We start from the raw sequence: 15,251 nt of genomic DNA on the forward strand, positions 1-15,251 counted from the left end.
CAACTTTTGCCAAGAGGGAACTTTAGATATTGGTCCCTAGATTATGTTCACCGAGTTTCATGCAGATCGGTCAAACGTCCTAGGAAGAGATCGATTTTAAGTGTTTTTCTAAAAAATCAAAATGGCGGAAAATCTATATAACTGGAAGTTATGGGTTCTTGTAGTAAATTTGTTCCTCATTAGGAGAGGCATCTCTGTGCAAAGTTTCATGTCTCTACAACATACGGGGCATGAGATATGCCCATTCAAAGTTTGCAATTTCAGTCGGTTGCTATAGCGCCCCCCTTTGGCCAATTGATGTAATATTGCTTCATTCGCATCCTCCCATGACCCTCTACCACTGTGCCAAATTTCACATGGATTGACCACGTCAGTGAGGAGAAAAACGTGGAAAAGAGACACAGACAGACACACCCACAGACAGAGTTTTCGTCATTATATAGTAAGACACAACTTAAATTTATTCTGTACACATTTGTGTTTAAAACTACACCGAAACAACAGAACAACAAGGACAACACATGAATAGACACTCTGAACTCGATGATAAATCCTGACCATGTACTCACCATAGTGGTCATTCCCTGCAAAACCAAGGCAGAAAACATGGTGCTGTAGCCCCACAAAAATTATAATTATAATCCACTGCTTGCCTGAAACCAGACATCATTTACTGGAAGTTCAGGCCTGGATTGTGAGTCAGCTGGAGCTCAGTGGGCTAAACCAGAAAACATCAGAGTCGAAACAGTAATCAAAGATGTGGTGTCAGATACATTTATGTATAGTTTTCAATGAAATTAAGGTCATAGTTAAACTTCATAATTCATTCATTAATTCATAACTTCATTATTATTATAATTACTAGACTAATTAAAACAGATCCGACTAACATAAACCAGGTGACAGCCAATGGTGTAAGAAGTATTCAGATCCATATAAATACCACGAATTAAAGTTAAAGTATGCAGGCGTTAATCACCAGATGAACTCATTGTATCAGAAGTAAAGGTAGGAGAACACAGATCAATGTCCCCTGTCAGTGTTAAAATTATAGATTATATTATTAAATTAATATTGCTTGTGCATTAATATGTGAGTAGCATTAGTTAAACCTAGGAGCTGGGGAGGAGAGGACTCACGATATGATACTATAATGACTAACGCTACCTCCGGATGGTGGCATGTAAGTTGAGCCCTCATGTTGGTAGTATTCCCAGAGTATTTTATTCTCACATGGCACTGCTTGCAAATTGCATGTGTCATAATCAGTTACTTCATTCCTTCTGTGTTAAAGAATTCCCAACAAGTCCAGACTTTTTATTTAAATGCTGACAGCTCATTTCTGATTTCTGATATGCCTCCATCTTTGTTTTGAATAACTTCCTGCCAAATGCCGCTGAGACCTTCGCTGACCTTACCAGGAAAAAAATATCAGCACCATCTAGTGCACCGAAAAAGCAATTGATTTTATTATTCTGGTACCAAAAGTTGTATCAAAATATGTATTTGCAAAAATGAATGATGTATATAATAAAAGATCGATACTTGGCGACCGTGTATCGATGCAATATTGCCTCGCAAAATATCGCGATACTATGCTGTATCGATCCCCCCACCCCGAGTTTTACTTAAATATTTTGTATTATTGTTTATTCTAAGTAAAAACCTCTTTTATTTAATTACAGCCCCAGCCGTCACATAAATGTAGTGGAGAAACGTGCACATTTGCTGCTTAACTGTAATTAAGACGAAGTGTAAAGTAGCTTAAAATGGAAATGCTCAAGTAACATACACGTACTCAAATTAGTATTTAAATACTTGTTATATTCCATCACTGCTGCACTACTGCATATCTTCATTTTCATAAAATGCTGGTTAATACAATAAAACAGTTTCTCATTTAATCAGAATTTTCTGTTGTAACACTGGATACATATTATAGCATTACACAACTGTAGTGATATTCATAAAACAAAGAATTTAGGGTAAGGATTGTATTCGTTGGCAACCAGGTGATTGTAAGTTCATTATTCACTCTATTTTCAGCTCTGTTACTGGTCTCCACCTCCTTTGAGAAATGTTTAGTGTTGTGTTTAGTATCTGGGGCATGGAATTAACATGTTTGCATAAGCTGTGGAAATTCCCATGTCATATGATTGAAAGAAAAGAGAAGCTAATAAATAGACCATGCAGTGAGTGAGATTACATAATATGTGTGATGACGTGTTTAGCTGCAGTTTATTGTGTTATTCTCTTCACACAGAGATCCTCTTCTGGTAATGCCTGGTGTTTTCGAGAAATACACTTTTTCAATGTCCGGCACAGAGTTATACGAGAACATAAAGGTCACTCTCATCACTGTCTATTAAATAGGAAGCTAGAGCCAGCAGCTGGTTAAACAGACAGACTGAGCAGGAACCGGGAAACAGGGAGAAACTGAGAGTTCAAGTCATCAGGCTATGGGAGCAGAGTAAAGCTAGTAGAAACAGACTCAATAGCAACAATTAAATAAGAACAAGAGTACGCACTCGCTGAGTTTCTCAGAGGAAAAGATGTTTTGTTTTTCTTCCGTCTGGATTTGATACACTATATGGACACAAGTATTTGGATGCCTGACTATTACACCAACACGGGCTGTAATGACATTGGAGTATTTCTGTGGGAATTTGTGCCCATTCATTATGCAGAGATTTATGAGGTAAGGCACCGATGTTGGACAAGAAAGCCTGGCTCGCAATCACCATTCCAGTTCATCCCAAAAGTGCTCGATGGGGTTGAGGTCAGGGCTCTGTGTGGGGCAGCCAAGTTCTTTCACACCACTCCATCAAACCATGTCTTAGTATAGTCCTTGCTTTGTGCACTGGGGAACAGTCATGTTGGAATAGAAAAGGGCCTTCTCTGAACTGTTGCCCCTCACTGAAGATAAGGGCTGGAAAAACTGACCCATACCATTATCTCTCCTCCACCAAACTTCACAGTTGGCACAACATTCTTTCTTGTTGTGAGGCTTGCATGCAGCTGCTTGGCCATGGAAACTCATTCCATGAAGCTCCCACTGCACAGTTTACGTGCTTACATTAATGCTAGTGGAAGCTCGCAATTCTTCAGCAGAGCGTTGGTGACTTCTAGGCACCATGCGCCTTAGCAGTCGTTGAACCCGCTCTGGGATTTTACGTGGTCTTCCGCTTTCAACTTTCTAATAATATTATTGACAGTTGACCATGGAATATCCAGCAAGGACGAAATTTCACGAACCATCTTATTGCAAAGATGGCATCCTATCACAGTACCACGCTTGAACTCACTGAGCTCTTCAGAACGACACATTTTGTATCACATTTTGAGACTGCATGGCTAGGTGCTTGATTTTATACACCTGTGGCAACGGGTCTGATTGAAACACCTGAATTTAATGATAAACAGGTGTGGCCAAATACTTTCCATGTAGTGTCCATACAGTGTATATCAACTGGCTGTGTCGGTGATAAAGATGTTCTTACTGTAGGTGTGTTGATACGCTGATTGACTTAAGGTGTTTGTCTGTCAAGGCGAGTACTCCCGCCTGCTGAAAGTATTTGGGACGACAGCAAGTCCAGACTGATGCAGAGAGCGGAACAGAACGTTGAGCCCACGTTATTAGGATGGCCTTACCAGGCTACTGCTCCCAGCCAAGAAATAAGCCAGCTCATAACCCCATGTAAAGTTGCAAAATGTTGTTTTACTCTTCAGTTGTTGTACAGGTTAAACAAGGATATTCAATATCAGTTCAATTTTATTTATAAAGCTCTTTATCACAAGTCACAGTTGCCAAAAGAAGAAGAGAGCTATGAGTGCTTAAGCAGAACTGGTGTGAGTTTAAAAGTGTAGCTTAGCCTTGTTTGTCTGTTTCAGAATCAGCCAGCCGATGCCTCAGTCTGCTGTCAAAGTAGAAGGCGCAACACTGCAGCTTCTAAGCATGACCTCCAACCTGAATGGCCTCTACCAGTGTGAAGCATCAAACCCTTACGGCAGTGAGCACAGTCACCTCTATGTGCATGTAAATTCGGGTAAGGGTAGGTTTGATTTAGTTGTGGGTTCTTCTCAAATGTGGCGGTGTTTTTGCATGTGTTTATGCTCTGTGTTTTTATATGTGAGTCTGTTGTGGGTGCTCTTTGATTCTGTTATTTCTTTTTCTGTATCGTAATTTAAAAAGAAAAAAGAAAAGATGGCAACAGTTGAATTTCTGTAACAAGTTAAAGCTATGGACTCCTACAGGGAAGTTTGGACATCAAGGCCTGGAGCACTTTTGTAGCAACATTCCTCCTGGGTTCCTCCCTAATGGAAAGGTCAACTCGGGACACACTGGAGACTGGATATCCCACTTAGCCTTGGAATGCTCTGGGTTGGGCTTAGGAGCTGACCTGGCTGCTGCGGCCTGTTGCTACCGTAACCCAGACAGGTGGAGGATAATGGATTACAAACAAATTACAAAACTACTGCTCAAAAACTTGCAGCATGGTTTTCTTGTGAAATGCTTCCTGTCATGGTCATTTCATTTGTCTGTTTCTTAAGTAACTCAGGACCTGTCAGGTCAAGAAAAAATATCAATAACAGTCAGTAGTGGCGTAGTTCTTTGGTGTTTGAATGCATTGTGCAATATGAAACGAAATGCTATGAAGCAGAGAAAAACAGTACATGTTAGTATAGCATTTAAGACAAAAGAAGGAAAACAAACACAGGAAGCCTGCCTTCATGACTAAATGACGTTGAGAGATTTCTTTCACAGCAGGTGTTTTGGCTTGTCGTAGCAGGAAAAGCTTCTCTGTCCTGGTGTAATTGAGAACGTTGAAATGGTATGAAATCCATTTAGGCGGTCTGGTTCAAGGTCCTGGCATTGTGCCTGCTATCTCACTGTCGAGGCTTTCTGAGAAACTTCATGTAACTGAGCCATTGCTTACAAAATGTGTTTAAATGAAAAAATGTATGTGTATGTGTGAGAAATTATTTAAGTCCACATTTGTAGTTATTAAGTGAAGAAGATGACAAGGAAAATGGTGATTATTGCACATCAAAGTGTAAATAGACTATTTTTTGCTTTAACTTCTCATTGTAAAGTAAATGTTGATTAAAAAACAATAACTTCAATTGAATAATGACACCATCCGCATCACCATTGGTGGAGTTCCTCCCCTTCCAGTGACCCCCATGGGCACTAATTTTGGGAAAAAATATGTACAGAAGTCAACGGTGAAAGACAAATCATTTTTCGATTGCTTTGAATTTTGCTATGAATTACACATATGATGTTTGTCTATTTAAAAGATCATTTTTTGAGTCAAGAAAGTCTCAGTTTGTCGTCAATTTGTCATGGTACAATTTAGTTTTGTTCAGTCATTTCCGTAACGGCTTATCCTGTTAGGTGTCGCAGGTTGGCTGGACCCTATCCCAGCTGACATTGGGCGACAGACAGTGTACCACACACAACACACAGAGACAGACAGCTCAATTCAGTTTCAATTTTAATTAATAAAGCCCAGTATCACAAATCACAATTTGCCTCAGAGGGCTTTACAGTATACGACATCCCTCCATCCTTAGGACCCTCGCAGCGGATGAGGAAAAACTCCACAAAAAAACCCTTTAACGGGGAAAAGATATGGTAGAAACCTCAGGAAGAGCAACTGAGGAGGGATCCCTCTTCCAGGACGGACAGACGTGCAATAGATGTCGTACAGAACAGATCAACATAATAACTTTACAAGGATCCATACGACAAAATGATACATAAAGAGAGAGACAGAGAGAGATGCAGGACAGACAGTAATGGCAGTAGCTTACAACATTAAGTTAAGTAATAATATAATAATTATTAAGGCTATTGTGGTACAATATGTTGTAGGTCTATGTTAATATATGATAGTATATGTATGTGACAATAATAATAATCATATTTGTATAATAACAGTAGAAGTATGACTAATGATAACAGCAGCAGCAGGAGGCATCTGGCAGGACCACGGCAGCAGCACAACCACACACGTCACACTATCCAGGCACCGCTGTGATATAAGTTAACCTGCGAGACAGTGGAGCACAAAGGCTCCGGAGAAGAAGCCGGGTTAGCAAGATGCAATAACACGACATGAGTGTTAGCAAAGCAGAGAGAGAGAAGGAGAGAAGGCGCAGTGTTTTATAGGAGGTCCCCCGGCAGACTAGGCCTAAGTCAGCCTAACTAGGGGCTGGTCCAAGGCAAGCCTGAGCCGGCCCTAATTATAAGCTTTATCAAAAAGGAAAGTCTTAAGTCTAGTCTTAAATATGGAGACGGTGTCTGCCTCCCGGACCGAAACAGGAAGATGATTCCACAGAACAGGAGCCTGATAGCTGAAGGCTCTGGCACTATGAGCTCTCTAAGATATGACGGAGCAAGACCATTTAGAGCTTTATAAGTTAGGAGAAGGATTTTAAATTCAGTTCTAGATTTTTAGACAACCATTCATGCTCACATTCACACCCACAGCCAATTTAGAGGCACCAATTTACCTGGCCGAAGCACCCGAAGAAAACTCGTGCTGACGTGGAGAACATGCAAACTCCACACAGAAGGGCTTGCTCACCCCAGGGTTCAGATCTCCCACCCTGGATTCAAACCGGGAACAATCTTGCTTTGAGGCGACCATGCTAACCACCACTGTGCCACTTTCGTTTAGTGTTGTGTAAATCTTCATCTTACCTGACATGTTTTATCCCATGAAGTGAAAGAATGAGCGAGACCCATTGCCTCTGTGAGTATATCCCAGTACTAAACGCACAAGCATTGTAGCTTCAGCGAGCTAGGAGGTATAGCTGCAGCTGTAGCGGCTACTTAACCCGCTCATGAGCTACATGACTCACCCACCATAACCTACACATCAGTCCACGATCAGCCCCCTTCGTTCCCCTGGAAACATAAGTCCTGATGAAAATGCTATGTTAGCATTTAGCTAGGGTGACCATATTTTGATTTCGAAAAAGAGGACACTCGGCGCAGCCACGAGATAGCCTACTTAAATGATACTCACAGTTTACTCAAAGATGCCTTATAATTTTAATATATTTAAAGTTTATATGTATGGATAGAATATTCAGTTATATTACAAAATAATATCTCTCAAAGACAGAAATTCAGATAGGCCCCTATAGATAGGGGACACACACACACACTAGAGTGTGGCTACCCGATCCGAGCCCGATGGGTCCTGACGGGTCGGGCTGGGTTTGGTCAAAAATGTATAAATTGTATTCGGGTGTGGGTCGGATTCGGTCAGCTTTCAGTGAAAATGTAGTGTAAAAATGAATAAAATCCTATTGTCTGTCCTGTTTATTGCTTGGGGACTGTTATTTACGTAACAACACCTGAACAGAACACACACACACGTTGGCTGTTTGTTTCTACCTCTCCCCTCGCTGGAAGCCTCAGACCTCCCGCTGCCCGCCTCCGCCTTGATTAAATGCTGAAAATAAAATAAAAGAGGGAGACAGGTTTTCCTATTTTATTTTATTTTGTTATATTTCTCCCTCTCCTCTCGCTGGAAGGAAGTTTGCTGCATAGATCAGCCTCTCATTGTCAGAGGTCTTTGATCTTGCGGGGATGTAGCCATTTTTCTGCCATGGTTCGCGTCCTGTAGGCGATATTTTTGTGGGCGTGTTAAACCAAAGCCTGTTTCCCCCGGCAATATTTTTGCAAGGGCACCGTTGCTGTGGCACCGCCCAGAACAATTGTGATTGGTTGAAAGAAATACAAGCAGCCAGGGCATTTTATTTTTTTCTCCAATCCTAAAGTGAGAGTCGGCCCAGCCAGTCAGGTGAGCGAGACTAGGGTAATGGTAATGGGAAGGGTTGCATTGTTTCTTATAAGGTGAATCTCGGCCGCATTTATCATTTGCTATAAAGTGGATTATTGCCACTCTTGGCCTCATATTTGTTCATTACAACTTTGTGTCGTAGCAGGGTTCAGATAACCGTCATGTTGGTTGGTTTATCTTGCATTAGTGGTGGGCGCAGTTTGAAGGTGAGTGACATGCACACTTAAAACGTAATGTGTCTGCAGCTGTACATGTCTTAGCAAGAGGGACAGTTATGACATCACCCACACAACTTAGGCAGTCACTCTAATGCCATTTTTTTAGTCTTATACTTCAACAGTTTTACGAAGTGTGACTTTCTTGACTTGCAAAATTATCTTTTGAAATTGATGAACATCATGTGTAATTCATGACACAGTTCAAACAGGATAAAATAAAATTACTAGTCGCTCCCCATTGACTAACGTACATATTTTTTTCTGAAACAAGAACCCATGGTGGCCCACTGGAAGGAGAGGGGCATCACTTTCAGTATTCAATTCTATCTGCCACAAGGTGCAATTTCCCAGGAAAATGGAGGCTTGATTTATGCCACAAAGGAAGTAAGTTAACTAATGTGCAACCAAAACAGGAAGAGGGAAGCGCTTTTGTTTTCCCTGGTAGCTATTGGTAGCTATCCAAAGTTACCAAAGAGTAACAGTGTAAGTTCTTTGCAGTTACTAACTCCAGTTGTGGACATAGCGGACGATGGAACAACCAGAGTAGCCTGTGTGTGTGTCTCATGTTGTCGATAGAAAAACTTTGGAAAAATTTGTAAGCATTTAAAAAATACATTTGAATATGCACACTGTGATCTTTAAAGAATCTGACTCCATTATCAATAAGTGAATGATGGCCAAGATGCACACTGGAACTCAACCAGTCCATCAACTGACCTGTTGTAACTTAATCCAGGTATTTTTTCCTCTCCAGTTTCCCCCACTTATTAAAACCCAGAGCTCCTAGATTCATGAAATCTGGTTTGACTGCTTAAGGAGCTGAGACACCGCTCAGTCAAAACAGACTTAGGTTAAGCTTTAAATTGGGATTCATTGCAGGGCTGTTGTACTGGCAGTGTATATCAGTATTTGCTGTTATTGTATTCTGTGTTTTGTCTCCCTGCAGGAGCCTGCACTGCTTGTTGGACCATTTTAATTTTTCTGCTTATCCTGATTGCCTTTGGTGCCGCTGCAGCATGGTACTATTATAAATATAGGAAATTTCCAAGGTACTACGCTCACTCATATACAGTATTTCTGCTAAGTATATAAACATACACTATGTTAATCTATTGTTATGTTTTGATGGTTAGTGCGTTAACCAGGATGGTAGAGTGGATACCTAGAGAGAGGCAGCAGGTCCCAACAGACTCACCTGAACCTACTCATGGAGTACCATTTGAAGCAGGGGAACAACAAGACGTAAGATATATAATATTTGACTTGCCACAGTGCATTCTGGCTGTTTTTTATTACCCTCATGGTCAAATCTGTGTGCCTTTTTTGTAACAATATAAAGTACAACAGCTATCTTAATTGTTACAGTATTGCAGCTGTTTTCTAGTAAAATGTCTTCTTTAAATGTTCGTTCAGCAGACCTTGAAATTAAGTGCTTGATTTTAATAAAATGTTTTGAATTATTTGCCTTAGGGATCTCACCCCACGCCATCCCAGTAAGCAACAAGATGGAAGACAACCGTGCTGTAGTTGGTTTACAGGATTAACTGCTCAAATGTGTCATTCTGACTCAGCGGGTTAGTGAACAGATGCAGTGTCCAGGTGCTAGCAACAGCCATCTAGCATACAAGGCAGTTTCCTGATGGACCAACATTCCTTGGGGCTGACACAATGACACACTTTTTTTTTTTCTTTTCTTTGACCTGCCAATAATACAAGAAGTCAGGCCCATTGATATTTTTTCTTCATCAATACTGGGCTGTCCCTAATTACATTTTTAATCTCTAAAAATCTAAAATTACTATTAACCTTGGCCCCGTTTCCCAGAGCCTTAGTAGCGCTATGTGCATCGTAAGTTGTATCTTAAGGTCTCCCTTAAGCTTACGGGCTGTTTCCCAGAGTCTCCTTAGTTAAGATATATCTTCTGAAAGGTACAGTATATCTTAAGAAGGGCGGTCTGCAGTGATGGAAAAAGAGGGACAAACACGTATGCTGTTATAAATATTTCAATAACAAATGCATTATCAGTGAGCAGCAATCACATTTCTCTGCTTCAGCATTAGTCTCCTTGTTTATAACGGGATGCGCATGTAAGTCATTTTTTAATGTGATATGCTTCAGGCGTATTAGGAATGGGATTTTTCCTGAAACAGTGCCAAAACGCTCGCCTGGACGGAAATTTAGTTTAAAAGCGCTGCTTTTAAAAAATACCAGTGTATGTGGGACTAGGCTTCAAATAGATGAGCAGATGTTCTGCAGAAGGCATAGCCTCATTTATGATGTAATATTTGATGGAGGTAAAATTATTATGGCAATACTTTTTATGTTATGTCATTAATTTACCTTCATATGAGATCACACCCTTTAACCAACATGCTGGCTGCTCAGTGCAGGCAATGAAGTGCAGGGATGCGGGAAATGAAGTGTCTGACGCTCAAAAGAGAGCCCCAGAACCCCTCTTTAACATGTGTCCCCTCATGTTATATATAAGACTTATTTGTGTGATTGACTGAGGTGGGCTGGTCTGAGCTAAAATGCCAGGGCAAGTGCTAGTGCCAGTTTGTCCCGGTCCACTCCTGCTACTCAATAATATGTATGTCTTTTGTCAACTAATCTATAAAGTGTTTTTCAGCAGTAAATATTGCAAACAGTAAGTAGAGCTTTCAAGCATACATGGGAGCATTTCAAAAACTGGATTGAAAGTAGAAGTGTAGTCAACAGACTTTAATCTATGGTGTTATCTATGTAGAAGCAACCGTTGGCAGTTGCTTTATCATTAACAGCTCTAACAGTCATGATACTTCCCCTCTGTAGCCCACACTAACACCAACACCAACAGCATCAGAGCGGCTGATAATAATGGAGCATTTATGAAGCTTGTTTGCACGCACGCAAGAAATTACGTTACTGGCCAAGAAATTGTCACGTTTTTCTTGTGTTTACCTGAATTGTGGTGCATCTAAATTGGGACGTGTTTTTATTTTTTGTTTTACCTAAAGGGACAGTTCACACCCAAATTAAAAAATATGTATTTGTTTTTATCTTACCTGTAGTGCTGTTTATTAATCTAGATTGTTTTTGTGAGAGAAGGCAGACATCTCAACGGCTGATATCTTCAGCACTTGGCAACTCACACCAAAACAATCTATACTGATAAATAGCGCTACAGGTAGGAGGGGAAAACTGTCCCTCAGACTACACTTGCAGTGCTGATATTTTTGTGGGCGTATCCCAGTATAAGTACCTGATAGTGTTTACAGTGACACTGCAGTCTTGAACTGCTTTAACCTCTGATGGCCAGCTGTCACACAAATCTATCCTGAGAGCCACTGAAGAGGACACGCATTAGTCTGTACAATATTTCACTGATACTATACATGTATGCAAAAAAAATAATGAATGTTGAGTGGTTACAGAAGCATGTATGTTACTTTGCCAAGCCCCCAAATGATTTATTTATTCCAGCACTTAACTCAAAAAACTCAATTTATAAATTCAATGCCAATATACTTGTCTGAAGGTACAATTACACGGAACATACACTATCTATCTATCACTGCTATGAGCTGCTAAATCCTGAAGCATTATAACTATTATATATAACTATATATTAGCATTAACTAAGTATTCTGCCACTACTATTCTACTGCATGCTATCATACAAAGTAAAAACACCAAAAAATATTATGCTCTATTTTAGAATTCCTTCTACAGCCGTGTTTGCGCATTATCAGTTATCACGTTTTTTGTTTTTGTTTTAATTGTTATCTTTTGTAATAACAAATGTCAGCAGAGCTTTCTTTTATCTTTAGTCCACATCAGTTTCCATCTGTTGTGTTCAGAGATTTACAGTTATGGGTAAACACATCAAAAACAGACTGAACTCAAAGCCAGTGTTTCAATGTCGTGTTCAAGGTCAGAATGAAGGTCTGTGTTTCAAATGTTTACTTCTGTAATGTAAAAAGTTGCATACGCATCTCTGTCTTCAAAATGTGCCGTACACTCCTGTTAGGCTCACTTGTTCTTGTATCTCAACTTTGCTGACTATTTCAGAAAAGAAACAAACATCCGGGTCCACAGCGGGCGTTTGCCTGTTAAACCATGCCTCACTCTTACCTCAGTATAAGTGTGTTGGACCTAAGCATTTTGTGTTAGCAGCACTGTGAGCCTGTATTTAATGCTAATTTCAGTATACTAACAAGATCACTATCACAATGACAAAACACTGGACATTATGCTTACCATGTTTGCTGTCTTACAGCCTGCTGAAATTTTAAATGACCAGAAAACACAATGTATGAAGTTATCTACTGACCCTTATTGCAATTCCTGAAGCCATGCTGCTAAAGAGGTATTTTTAATTTGCCATCAATCTAATTGCTGTCAAGACAATTATTAACACTGGAGGAAACATTTGGGGGGTAGAGGATATTTAGACCAGATTTTGTACATAACCCGTGTAATCACAATCACGTGATGAATGCATTAACGGAAGTATAAAATGAAGTTGTATAAAGAGTCCCTGTCAGGAGGTAGGTTGGGATGGTGGATGGGTCAAACAAACACAACTTTCCCCCAGGAAGCCAGTGTTCATGTCCCATGTGAAACCAAGTGAACTACTCTAAACTATTTCTAAAATAAAATAGGATAGAAAACATATTAAGCGTACTGAAAATGTTGCCCAGCAAGCCGAAACTAGCACTGTAGCACTAGTTTTGGCTTGCTGGGCAACAGATGGAGCAGCCAGCTGTGGGGAACTTTATGCCACCTTTTTTGAACCCATTAGCTCTGCGGAGCTGTGTCGTATTATGCTGCAAAGTGCCCCAAACCTGGGAAGCTGGCCACAGAGTAGACTCACAAGTCAGTCTTTAGACGCTTTGCTTAACTAAAGACTGATGTCTTTCTCCCTGAGTTTAGATGGGCGGATACAATTTCAGAGTTTAAAAAAACTCCCTACGTTGCAGAACCAATAGTAATTCCGCAGGGCGGTCCTTCGGTGGCTCGCTCAACTCTTGTGCTCGTAAACATAGTCCAACTGCGTTAAAAGTTTTAAACAAAGTTGCTGTAAGTGCTTCATTTCCACGATCATGTGGACTGAGCACACGTTTGATAAAACGGAGTTAAATCTCTCGGCATCCATTTTCAAGCTCTCTGTGTGTTTGTGTCCTTGCGGACGAGAAAAGGGGGAGCGCACATTTCCGGGAGGGCCTTTTCAAAAATGCAAGAGGCGTTGCTGGTCCTCTTTAATCAAGGCAACATGGCAAGACAATAAACATCTCAGTCTCTCAGGAGACACATCACACTCCTCTATTTTAGTTGTTGCTGTTACACTCTCTAATGTAGATATCCTTTTCCACAATTTACTTCATCAAAATGTTGCAACGTATAGTGCTATTTGTGGTCAAAGCTCTTCAGGGAACCTTTAAAGCAATAAACTGAATGTGCCTTAAATGTCCACTCTCTTCAACAAGCATTTACTGCCAGACAGCTACTGTAGCAGAGTCACAACCACACATCCAAGTAACATCACACAGCTGTTTTTTTCATGTTGTCCAAAGTTATCATGGAATATGTTTATCTTGATGAATAAACAAACAAACAAGATAATGCAGTGCTGTTTTGTCTACTGAAATTGAAACTTGCGTGCCAATTGATTGTTGATTTGATTGTACCTAATCAAAGGCCACTTTAGTAATAAGGCACATTTTAAAAACCAAAGCAAATCAAAATGCTTTATAAAGTGGAAAAAACGAAATCAAAAAGTGAAAAATAATCTATGATGCCAAATTGTTGAAGAACTCCTTCATACAAAGATGCAGTATAATACTAAAATACTAAAATGTGCCAAAAAAAATAAATATTTTTTTTTAATTAATACAAATTTGAAAACAATCTAATGATATATGAAGGGAACTTCACCAGTTTTACACGGCAAATTCTGTTAACAGGTGTATAAGGGAGTGCTAGTGCGTACTGTATGTGAAAATGTTTTATAAAGCCTTTATTTGGCTGCTGAGGGAGCTCAGTGAAGTCTCGTAAATTGCCTCGAATCAGTTTTGCTTTAAGACTATAAGTTTGAAAATGAAAAGAATCTGGTGGTGTGCATTTAGACTGAAGTGATCTTATCTTATCAGACCTCTGTAGCCCGCTTCTCATCTCTGTTTTAGGCAATCGGCTCAAAGCTACGTCAGCTGCTGTCATCATAACACACCCAAATCTTCAACCAAAATTATGTCAACACTCAAGTTGTGCCGTGGGTGATGTAGATGCAAGGCACAAGTAAAGCAAGTTAGAAGAATGAGTGGAATAAAAAGACGATGGCTGTGTTTGGAATTTCATACTAATATACAGCCTACTACATGCTCATTATGCTCATCTATTGCATGCTGCCTACTAAATGAACATTTAAGTATTTCATTACTGACAGACTGTTCACACTAAGTAAAGGCAGTGGTTCCCAACTTGGCAAGGTCCACACAGTTTAATATATTCAGCATAGTTGTGTTTGGCCATGTCGTCGAGCTAGTTTGCTGTCTCTGTCATGTGGCTGTCCATTAGTCATTCACTGTACAGCAAGAAATGGCACTTCAAAACAAGAGCCATGCACCAGAAATTCACTGTACTTCAAAATAACTAGGGCTGTAGTCTCCTGGTCGACTAGTCGATTATTTGGTCGATATGCTCTCGTCTGACCAAATTCTCATTGGTCGAGTAATCGCCGTGTTACTTTCATAAGGGGAAAAGTGCTACATCAATAGCTTTCCAGGATTAATCCATTATTTCCTGCGGCGGGGGGGACAGGCTAAGTTACCTGTGAAAATGGCGGTGTTTTCAAAACACACCCATTGTTGACAGAAAGTTGAACTCACCTACAGTACGCTCAGCATCTCAGTGACGCAAACCTCCTGTTGGTTTCTGTATACTGACACCATTTCCCTCAGTGGAAACAAAGCGTGTGGCCTATTTACTTGTATTTCATAGATAAGAAACAATAAATTGTGAAGACAGTAAAGCCTCCACTAAAATAGCATTTTAAGTCCTGTGTGTGATTTATCCTTCAGGGATTTATACCTTGGGATTTATTCTGGCTACATATGAGCAGAGGAAATCTCTGCTCTTCGCTAGGCTAATTTACACAATGTAAAATGCCATAGGCTGGCGCTAATAACGTTAGCATGTTGTATTTGCTTGAAAAACGTGTTTAGTATAAGGCAGT

General features: G+C 40.1%; 1 protein-coding gene across 4 annotated transcripts in view; it reads left to right on the forward strand.

Moving 5' to 3' along the window:
• Window positions 1-12,950, forward strand: part of si:ch211-214p13.3 (nectin-4) — a 35,086-nt gene extending 22,136 nt beyond the window's left edge. For 2 of the 4 annotated variants that reach the window (XM_050048561.1, XM_050048558.1), the window contains exons 5-6: window positions 3,892-4,046; window positions 4,255-8,978. In XM_050048561.1, coding sequence (XP_049904518.1) covers window positions 3,892-4,046; window positions 4,255-4,550 — 451 coding nt within the window. In that variant the 3' untranslated portion in view covers window positions 4,551-8,978. The other 2 variants (XM_050048559.1, XM_050048560.1) reach the window with 2 other exon arrangements.
• Window positions 12,951-15,251: the final 2,301 nt, after the last annotated feature.

Source organism: Epinephelus moara, chromosome 7 (genome assembly GCF_006386435.1).
Source record: "Epinephelus moara isolate mb chromosome 7, YSFRI_EMoa_1.0, whole genome shotgun sequence".
NCBI lineage: Eukaryota > Metazoa > Chordata > Actinopteri > Perciformes > Serranidae > Epinephelus > Epinephelus moara.